An 11638-nucleotide genomic window follows, 5' to 3' on the forward strand; every position below is an offset into this window, starting at 1 on the left:
CTTTCCGTAATTGGTCTGGAAGTCAAGTTACCGCACGTTGAATGCTTTTGAATGGGAGGATTTATTCTCAGCGTTTGTGTGTTTCCTAATCATACGTAAGATCGATATCGGGTGCTCGAAAATTATGTCTTTCTTTCCCCATGATCTCCACTAAAACGCATACTTCCGGATTATTACTTGAACCCATGTTATTTTTTCATAACGACGCGAATTTCCGTCGTTGCTTCTTTAATTGGCTACGACCCCGCTTCTTTGTACGTCTTCGTTCGCAAGTCATTTTTATCCAATAAATCGATATTTTACACTTTATTCCGTCCTCTTCATATCTTTTGATCGATTCCTTTCGAAACTGGTCGCACCACGCGGGGACTACACACCTATAAAATAATCGGTCTGATATGCTTTTCATTTAATTTCCTTAGGCGTCTCTTTGCATGAAAGCACGTTTGAAAGACTGACTTATATCATAGTTGTTTTCCTTGGAACATCAATTAAGCGGGCATTCATAGCTCCTTTCTTCCAATAACCACGGCAAGATATTTTGCAGTGCTTCGCCATTTAATAGCCAGCCTTCCAATCTGTAGCCCACGGCCAGCCCCCGGCGTCCGCGGCTTCACGTACGTTCCCTTACTGTCCGATTAGTTCCCATACCGGCCGTCAAACGCTAGTAGTGCACTCGCCCGGTCGTTCCGGGCGTATAACATGGGTTGATATGGCTGTGAGGTAACTCGATGGACTATATTTATAAATTTTTGTAAGCCGTGCTTCGCGCATGTACTCACTCTTACGCGCTTCAGTTTTTAAGAATATGAATTAGCTTTATTCGTGAAAACTGGCGCAGTAGCTTCCGTAAACGGTCATAAAATAGCCTACGGAATCGGGTGTTTGAATTCTTGCTCCCACGGGGATAAATAATTTAGGTGTGTTTTTTGTAGATCCCATTTCTGCGAGACATTTAAGACAAAAAGGACGATGGTGTGAAGATAATGTACCCACCTGAAAATGACATCGGTCCATATTCGATCGAAATTATTTAGCAGTGGAAGCAAAACTGCGAAGTGTTTACGGAAAATATCGGCCCACGGCTAGTGTCAGTGCCATGGCAATAGACCGGAACCACCGGCCTCTATCCTCGGAGGCCAAAGACCAATTGATTTCTCCTTAATTTCTTGTGAACAAAAAAATAGAAGGGATGAATATTAACCCATGCATGAGCTAGAGTTTAGGTAAGTCGCCAGATTCTCTTTCAATAACTTTAATCAACCTGGCCCAAGTGAGGCCCACAATCCGGCCCCCTCTTCCCCTGAGGCAGGGATCTTTTACAGGGTGTTCGGTATTTGGAAAAAGTAATACACATCAGCTAAGATATTTGGGTACGCTGACCAATTTTGTTTCACTTTGAAGCCGATGGTGTCAAGCAATGAGTACAGCCAAGTTGATGCGCTATTTGATGTACGTCAAATTTTACAACGGCTACAGGCGGTATTTATTCCCGAAAAGTCTTTCGTATAAGTTGCAACAGGTGTTAAAACAATCTTTCAGTTCCTCACGCAACTTTCTGCCCCACTAATATAAGGTTTCGGTTATTTACGGAAAGAATAACTACTATTTTTCCTCTTTATCTTACTCTAGCTGCAAAAACAACGAATGAGGAAAATGATTTGTGTCCACGGAAATATAGGTCCGAGTCATTAATCCGAATGAGTCTCTCAAGAGGTATTTCTACGATATCATACGGAAATACTTATATTATTAATATCTCATTTGTAATTATGTCTCACAACACAACATCTCCAGAAGATATATTAAGGCATAAGGAGCTAAGAATAATAATGTCAGTAATTTGGGTTCTGGATACGAAAACGGATACGGTATTTCTCACTAATCCATACTTGGGAATAAATGAGAAAATATATTGATAAACAAATAGAAAAAAGGTTATTTTATAATCTACCCGATGAAAATTAAATACTTCTATCCAAGCCGTTCCGTAAAAACATATTTTTTTCAAGATGTTTTTAAGAAAATATCAATATGTGTCAAAACACACTAGTTCACATTTTCTCAAAAAGTTGAATTTCTTTTAAAAAGTCAATTTATCGGGTAAGAGTATTCGGAGAATCGCCCAGGATTGTTTTTGAGGCTCCGTTAACCTCGTGTTTCATTCGATGGGATCGGCAATTAACAACCATTCCGTCAGGGTGTGTGGCCTACTCTAAGGAGAGTCACAATCATCACAACTTCACGGGTGTTTCTCTTCCGTTAGTATGGATGAGTGGATCAGGGCTGTTTGTCCCATTCTCAGGCGAGCATTGACCACTTCTTCCCTCCTGACACTCCAGACGGCCACGGTGATGCGACCGGTTCCATATCCTTATCATCAGTCGCGTCACATTTAGGAACGCTATTTGCAGTGCGGCGTCACATAGACACCATTCAGTAATGGTTAAAGAAAATTCCTTCACATAGAAATTACTGTTTTAGCTACACAAAATTATTCATAAAATATGTCATTTCATGTATGAAAAACTAATTTATGCATGATGATGAATGCGATATTTGTATTAATAAAAGACTACAGCTACACAAAATTATTCATAAAATATGTCATTTCATGTATGAAAAACTAATTTATGCATGATGATGAATGCGATATTTGTATTAATAAAAGACTTAGTACTACTTTTTTGACGTTTATATCACATCGAAATTATATCAACATGTTTTATATGAACAGTGATCGCAAACATTTTCTCAATGCTCGAAGTAAGTTAAATTTGTAATATTATTACATTTGTTTTTCTTCATTCTATTCTTTTCCGACCACAGACGTAACATTTCTTTGGGGAAGCGAAATTTTCTTTGGTTCCTTTTCTTCTCTCTTCTTCTTCTTCTCTCGATATCCTTCCGGAAACTTTAGCACGTGCCCTAACAAAATTCATTCCCTTACGTTTCATTATTAAGTTCGATATTGTCTGTACTTTGCCACATTTCTTGCCGACCCATGATTTCCTCTCGAAATTTGGACCTAGAACTAAGAGCAATGAGACTTGATTCCATTCGTTCGTTCCTCGCCTCGCGTGAATTGAAAGTGAAAGACTCCTTTCTTTCGGAGGGGGGGTGCATTTGGGACGACGAGAGTCAGGCGAGCGGAGGGTCGAGTTCACAACCTCCGAGACGTGATCTCAATTGTAAGAACGCCGCCGAGGCCAGGACCACAGGAAAGAATACCATCGCTCCATTAGATTTGTCCTCTGACCTCGTTTTTCGTACAAGAACTCAACGTCATTCAACACCCTCAATTGATATCTAGATCCGCTACCTTCCTTATACTACTACTTCTCTTAGTTTACAAAATGTGCTTAAACTTAACGGATTAAAATGAAGGCAGAAGTTCTCGAATATACGGCTTCCCGAAAATAAACTTCCCATTGGCTGTAATCACATTTTAAAAATTTACTCATGAACAAAAGGGTGTATTGAACAACAGAGTTGTTTAGAGAGCTAGGTTTTACAGTGCATTTTTTTGAGAAATTTGATAAATTTAATCATTTGACAAGGAAATGTATACCTAATTCAGTCATTTTAAATTATCACAAAAATATTAAATGCTCCAAATTCACCTCTGGTTCACGAGGTAAAAGGTTTAAAAATGTTCTTCGATTTCGGGTGGACTAGTTACGAGTGAATACTCTTATTTTTTTAAAGCACTATATTGAACCTGTTACCCTACCTCTCTGTCAAATGTGAAGTACTCACCCTAGCCTATACGAGGGGAATGAGGAGAGGATTACAGATATTAGTGGGCCCTGTTAAGACTAAGAGGATTGAAAGATTGGTGCAGCCATATGCATGATTGCTCCAAGGTTTTCAATTCTAGCGGTGAGGCGATTGGGGAACGAGGGAGGCAAGTATTTCTAATCTGAAACATTCATCAAAATCTGAATCGTTGGAAAAAGCGTGGATGGGGGTGGGAAACGAGGCAGATGGGGAGGAGGGATGGAACGAGGCGCGGCAGTTGATAACCCGGTCGAGTGAAGTAGTCGTTGAACCGACGAAAAAGGAGGGGCATGAATTGCGTAGAAAGATGTAGATTACATTATTTGAAGTGCAGGTGGGGGATGCAGTGAAAAGAAGCGGGAAAGCGAGAAATGCTTTTGTAAGTGATTGTCAAAATCCCATTGGATAATTTAGTAAAATCTGCTAAGTACTGTACTTAGATGTATATTTTTGCACCTAATTCCACATTCCATAACCACTTACGAAATGATGACATGGAAAATTCAGGTCCTCTTGGCATTCCGAAGCTACCCTCGCTGGAGAGATTAATATATGTTGAATTCTATTACTAAGTAATAATGATCACCGTAATTATCACTAGCTAGCATAAATTATGAAGCATGGGCCAAAAAACGTACTACTTCGAATACGTCCATGTTCTTTCAACACTAAGAGTTGGAACAATGTTTTTAACTTTTCTAAATTAATTTCCTTCCTAATTCACGAAGTTTCCACGGCTTTCTAACAGAAGGCTGTAGATAGGCACCCACAACACTTCCATACCGTAGTCTGCTAACATCTAATCTAAAGGGAATATACGCGGCTATGATACCTTTAAATTAATCCTTGGCATGGACATAAAGTTGGTTTCTGGAGTTATGAGCATTGAACAGGTTCTGCAATGGGGTCGATGGCATGGGGTAGGTAAAGTTTGGTTTCGGGTGGTGAACCTTGTGAGTGGATTGGTGTTTTTAAGGATAAAATAAGAGCTTTGGTGGCCGTCGGAAGGCTAAGAAGAGGAAATTAGTGAATATATTTCCAGGACTGAGGTTATTAGGAAGAAGAGGAAAAAGACTTTCAAGTATTCAATGACTGCACGCCAGGGAAGCAAGAGGTGGGAAGTCAGAGGTTAGTGGGATATTTGTTGGGGTGATTTTTTGGGTCTATAGTATTTGTGAATGATTTTCTTATACAGACGGTGGTCAGAATATCCTCCGCGAAGAGGAGGTAGGCATAGGTTTTTAAGAAAAATTTCAGGGAGTCAGTGTTATTGCAGATTCTATGGCCTAATTTTTGAAAGAGAGTGATTGAGGGCTTGTTAAGTGTGTGACGGATGACAGCCAGTATAGTGCTGATATTTCCATTTATTGGTGGGTTTATTATGGTTTGAAGTGTTGAGTTTTTGATTTCCTAAGGAAATCCAACCATCTAGAAATGTCATTCAAGAGGAGGAGTGATAGGAGGTTAAAGAGTTCGAAGAAGTCACGTGAATACCAGAATGAAGGAGAAAAAAAACGAAATATTGGATACAGAATGTAATTTATCAAAAACATTATTTGAGGAAATGGTTTATGTATTCAAGCACACAAAAAGTTGTAGTGAAAGAACTGACGTAGATGGTCTAAGCTACATAATTTGATCCAATTAATCAAAATGGCCGTAAATATAAAAATATAAGCATATTTATTTTGTTATTGACCACTTGTTTCAATTTTAATAACCATGAAATCTTGAGTTTGGGTTCTTTAAGGTAAAATAACACTTGCGCCGACGTTAAGGAAATTTATTTCGTAGATATGGTCGAAGCGAAAAGGACGCATCGACCAAAAACCATCAAGGCATTGGAGGGGGGGACAAAGACTTTTCCTGGGGTGCTTGGCTTCCCAATTATCGAACTTTTTGCGTGCAGAAGGCTCTCGCTAGGCCCAGCAACAATCCCTGCGGAAAGACATAAGGTTTCCTCAGGTGCTTCCGTCAGTGAGGACGATCTACGAAGATAAAGCGAAACTTATAAGCTTGGCGAAGGAAACTTAAGCCTTAAGTCAAACTTTTAACAAACGTTTCTAGACTAGACGTGGTAAAAACCGAAGTTTCATTTCACAGCCCTGTACAATTATTGAATGTAACTCATCGGTCCATAACAGACAAAGCTACGATATTTTTTCTGTAAGGGTGGCATATTTTATCTCTCAAAAATTAGCTCTGTTTCTCCAAAAAAGAATAATCAGTCATGATAAAAACTATAAAAAAAAGAAAAAAGATCCACTTTTTCTTCGAGTACGGTTGCTTCCAATGAGATATTCATACATTTATAAGGGCCTGCGACGTTGTTTTTATTAGAGAAGTTGAAATTTTGGTTTTTCGTTAAGTTTGCCTTCTCCCTTGAACTTACAAAAACTCGTGTGATCTTGACGACAAATAAACTAGCATTATTCGTATGCTTTTGTATGCAAGACCTAGAGAGTTCACTTTATTTTCTACTCCATGAATCGACTCCAATTCTGCTTATTCAATGCCAACTAATGTGCTTTCGTGGAAACTATCTCAAGAAAATATTAAAAATTTCTAGTCAAAATCCCATTGGATAATTTTGTAAAATCTGCTAAGTAATGTACTTAGATGTTTTTTTACCTATTTCCATAACCAATAACCACTTATGAAATGATGGCATGGAAAAATTCATATCTTCTTGGCATTCCGAAGCTACTCTCGCTGGAGATTAATATAAGTTGAATTCTACTAATAAGTAATAATGACTACCACAATTATCACTATCTAGCACAAATTATGAAGAATGGGCCAAAAAAAGTATTACTTCGAATACATTCATGTACTTCAAACACTAAGATTTGGAACAATGTTTTAACTTTTCAACATTATTTCCCTCCTAATTTACGAAGTTTCCACGGCTTTCTAGCCGAAGGCTGTAGATAGGCACCCTAAACACTTCCATGCCGTATTCTGCTAACATCTAAAGGGAATATAAGCGGCTTTCAAATCTTTAAGTTAATCCTTTGCGTGGACGTAAAGTAGGGCTTTTTTAGCTCACCTAACTCGCTCAAGCATTGTTAAGCACCTTTAATGAAGAGAAATTTTCGTTTCATGGTAAGTCACTCAGATCATTTCTTTAGAGGGGCATTTTAATTACACCCAAGTCTAAGCTTTTTTAAGAGTCCACAGCTGCTTCTTTCCCACCCTTTTCACAACACCAGTTCGCCAATATCCTCAACCTCATTCCAATTTTATCGAAGGCCTCACCCAATTCAGCAATTTCCTCTATATCTGCTCTGTCTAGAGTGAAATAACGGGGCGAAATGCACACCAAAATTAAGGAATATGTTTTTATGCACCGACACCTGCGGAGGTGGTAGCCGTTGGGGCCCTCTGCTCACACCCACAATCTTAATTCACAGAAATAATTCCGTTGATGGTGGAAGGGAAAGATATTTGACGACGAAATCGTCACTCAAAAATAAATAACGCGAAGGTTGCCACTTTATTTTGTTGGCAGTGATGTCATCAGGATCCTGATTCATTTGGCGGTGACGTCATCAGGGTCCTGATTCATTCACTATTGAAGGGTGAACCTTTAATAGAGGTAAGACATCGCTCACAAGTGTGTGAGCACCGAAGACTATGAGTAGTCCCATGAAAAAGGCCCATGAGTAACTGAAACACGGTGACCCGCTCAGCTAACTCGTCCACGAAAGATTCGTTTGTGAAATGGAATTTACCAGCCAAACTTTGCTAAGCCAGCAGGCTTTGCAAAAACAGTTATAAGTAAACAAACAACTGAAAACAGAACGAAACCAAATAATAGAAAAAATTGATTATGGGGCGGTTACAATAAGACGGAACGCATCATTAATCTATAATAATCATTGTCATTCATGTTTGGGCGTGGACGAATTCTTGTCAATCATTATCACAACCTTCACTTTCTCATATTAAAAAGTTGCAGGCGTAACTTCGTGTAACTCTAGGATTATGAATGATGGAAAAATAAAACTAATCAACACGACCCAGTCGAATAAACTGTTCATTATGGAAATTATGGAGTGCTATTTTTCACTCGTCAGATCACAAAATACGCGGCTAGAAAGTGAGATCTGGTACGGAAAGTTATAATCCGTGAAATGAATGAGAAGCATTTGCTAAAGAGCGATTAGCTTAAAAACGCCAAGAGCGAACAGAGAGCGGTTTTTACATCAATAGGGCTGAGAGGCGCTAAGAATTTATGGGAGGCACGGGATAGGCCTTGATTGTTTAATTTAGAGGATTAATCTTTCAGTGTCATAAGGAACATACCTTAAAACCACACTTATTTCCAGGACTGACGAAAACGATAATAAGAGATATGTTTTGCTGAACGTATATTCATAGGAATCAGTTATTTCCTTGAATATTAAAGGATTCAAATAAATTGTGGGCCATAGCCAAATCTTGCTACCAACGCGCACCTTAATTTATTTAGAACATCCATCGAAGAAGAGTATCGTTGTAAAACGTTCCGCGGCACACCTGGTGAGGCAGCTTGAGGGGCAGCATGCTGACAGTTTTTACAACTTTATTTATTTTCATCTATCAACAACTTACACGTTTATAAGTTTCTCATAAAAAAACTCTGCATATTTCAGCAGCATGAATTCTATCCGCGACATAAACGGTACAATAAAAGAGATATTTTGCCGAACAGGAAAATCGTATTGTATGTATGTCATTGTATCGTTTTCCCCTCAGAAAATAAAGGAACTTATTATACGCTAGGGGGAAATCAGCAGTCAGATCACTCCGAAGCTCACCTGTATTTTTTTAAAAGAGCTCGTGTATTTTCACCCCCCACCTTTACCCCACTATACACATGCCTATTGATGTTTGTTGCGAGGTGGTACGTAGATGGGGATAAAAAACTTGCGTCAGGAGACTTACTCCGAAAATTTTGTAGAAAGACATGAAACTTGACCTCTTAAGCGACAATAGATTTTTATTAGAACATAATTGGATAGCTCGCCGGTAGGATTTCACGACCGATTCCCGCCTTATACACGTATATAGTTTATTCTTCTTAGCTTAAACTTCCGCGCTATTCCATCATGCACGGTCTCATGATGCCAACAGTAGGGATATTTTCACTTGCCAAAAGTACTTTCCTTGCTGTGAATTGCAATTTTATTTAATTCGCACTTCCAAATTGGTGGCGGTGGGGTAAAGTCCTCGCCTGCCAATCCGTAGGTCGCGGGTTCGAATCCCGCCTGGGTATAGGTAGTCCCCGTCCAAGGCATGGATGTTTGTGATGTCCTATTGTTAATGTTGCAGCCCACGCTGTAAAGGCCATTCTGTGCTGTTTGCGGGAAAGTGAAAAATAAAAAAAATAATAGTAATTATTACATTCGATCCACGAAGTAGGTAGTCGAGAAGAATGTTCTATGAATGTAAGCTATTCTATTTAACTTCCTTTTCTATTTTTTTTCGTTCATTTTTCTAGCAATGGCCCAGCGACAGAGTATTTTTTCATATTTTGCCATTTATGAATTATTTAACCTTATTTTTTTTTGACGAATGTTGATTCCTATACCAGGTACTTAAAATCACGTAGCCAATCCATGGTTGTATAGGTTAGTGATCGGTGATAGCAAATTTTAATTACTTATTTATATTGCTGTATCGTACATTTAAAACATATTTCACGATCTAATTTTCCTCACAAAAATTCTTTCTTGCGCTATTCTGGTGTCCTAATAGCTTTCGCCACCAGTCTATTGTGTCAGGTTTCGGGGTACTATGCAGGTACGAGTATGTATTTATCGACCAAATGGAAGCATTTTTTTGTTTTCCAATTGCCCACTTCAGAGAGTCACCTAACTTCATCTTTCATCGCACAGATTCTTCAAGGAGCACCCGGAGTACCAGAAGAACTTCAAGGCGTTCGCCTCGGTCCCGCTGGACGAGTTGCACGGCAACAAGAAGTTCCAGGCTCACGCCAACAGCGTCATGTACGCCGTCACGAGCATCGTGGACAACCTAGAGGACCCCGGATGCCTCGTGGAGATGTTGCGGAAGCTGGGTCAGAACCACGGACGACGGCATATCCCCGAGAGGGCCTTCTTGGTAAGCCGCCTCCTGGCCAATGCCACTTTGCAGTATACCCTGCTTTCAAAACATTTACATAGACTTAATGAACGTATATTGAATAGAGTTGTTGACATTTGGTGCACCTACGTATTGCCGAGTAATGTGAAACGTAGTAAACGGGGCATTTAAAACATTTTCTGAAGGGAATTTTAATGAAAGATAACTATGAAGGTATTGTATGCATTCCATTTTTGTGTAGCCATTAGTATGAACTTGAGAGAGTCTTGTATTCTGGTCTCGCCGACGAGAGGTTTTATTGAATATTTTTATACGTCATGCGAAAGACTATTACACCGTTTCCAGGTATGGAATGGCATTTTGTAGGAGAGTAATAATTGCATACTAAATTACCGATCCCGTCAGCGTGGCCCACGTCCATCATCAGCAAACGTAAAGAGGAAGTTGTCGTGATGCGGCTGAGAATTGCGTACAACGCCTTGGACCACAGCCAAATACTGACGACCAAATATGTAGTTGATTGATCAGTTGTTGCACTAGAAGTCAAATGTCCGAGACCTGAAGTCATCAAAGAATTCTTTAACAAGTCCTTTATTGTTCGTGGAAAAAATAAATTCCTATACCGCATCCTTCCGGGAAATATATATATCTTAATTTATTGTTTATACAAATGGCTACATAAAAATTGATTACATACATTGCCTAAATAGTTTTTTCACCAAATACCGTTCAGAAAATTTTTTGTTTGCCCCTGCTACTACGATGGGTTTCACATTACTCAGCAATACACTAGTGCACCTATAGCTAACAACACTATTCAAAATACGTTCATTAAGCCTGTTTAAAATTTTTGAAATCGGCGTTAATTACTTTTCAATGTATGAATACTTAACTAATGGTCGGATTCAAAATGTTACCATTTATGATGAGATGAGTTGTTTACGAACTTATTTGAAAGTTATTCAAATCACTTTAATAAACAAAAATGACATTCTTGGCATTAATGACAAAATTGCATACCGTTGCTAAATATAAAAATAATTACACAGTTTGCAAAAAAATTGCCTCGCAAAACCAAATCGAAATCACTCTAATCGATGGTATTTCTTCAATTGAACAAAAAATGTGATTTCACGCTCGCTAACTCTGATTGCGAGTCGACGAGAAAGAAAAATTCGAAGTACATCGACTATTTTCTGGTATTACGGCTAATGTACTCTTTTAAATTTGCAGGATTTGAAAGAAGTCTTGATGCAGCTCCTGAAAGACAAGCTAAGCAATCACCTATCCCCTTACGCCGAGGAGGCGTGGGACAAGACTCTCAACACAGCCTTCACTGTGGTCTTCGAGGGCCTCAACGACCCAGAGGGGACGAACGCATAAGGGGCCTTTGGGCCACGCAATTGAGCCAATATGACCAGTGCACCGATGAGTGAACAATTATTGAGGAGTGACAATCTACTTGTTATTTTTTATCGATGACCAATCCGTCGCTAAGAGGAAAGACTCACAATCTACTAGTTGCTCTTCAATTTCATATTCTGGAGACCAAGCATCTCAAAGTATGCAACTCCAGTTCCACGTGGGATTATTATTATCCTTAGTTCTTCAGCAAAGAGAACTCGATGCCTTACATCCTCAATAGTCCTACATTTTACTACTGTGATTTTATAAGCACGATTCCCCAAAATCAATGTTCATTGTAATATTAATACCAAAATGGAAAATATATATATTTTTATGAAAACATTTCCATAAAAACTCATTT

The 11638-nt window shown here is 38.9% G+C and overlaps 1 protein-coding gene across 2 annotated transcripts in view; it reads left to right on the top strand.

The window, feature by feature from the left end:
• Positions 1–11619, top strand: part of LOC124156344 (globin) — a 75395-nt gene extending 63776 nt beyond the window's left edge. For both annotated transcript variants that reach the window (XM_046530853.1, XM_046530862.1), the window contains exons 3-4: positions 9663–9888; positions 11104–11619. In XM_046530853.1, the coding sequence (XP_046386809.1) occupies positions 9663–9888; positions 11104–11253 (376 nt within the window). In that variant the 3' untranslated portion in view covers positions 11254–11619. The remainder of the gene's footprint in view (positions 1–9662; positions 9889–11103) is intronic.
• Positions 11620–11638: the final 19 nt, after the last annotated feature.

The sequence above is a fragment of the Ischnura elegans genome, chromosome 1 (assembly GCF_921293095.1).
Source record: "Ischnura elegans chromosome 1, ioIscEleg1.1, whole genome shotgun sequence".
NCBI classification, from domain to species: domain Eukaryota; kingdom Metazoa; phylum Arthropoda; class Insecta; order Odonata; family Coenagrionidae; genus Ischnura; species Ischnura elegans.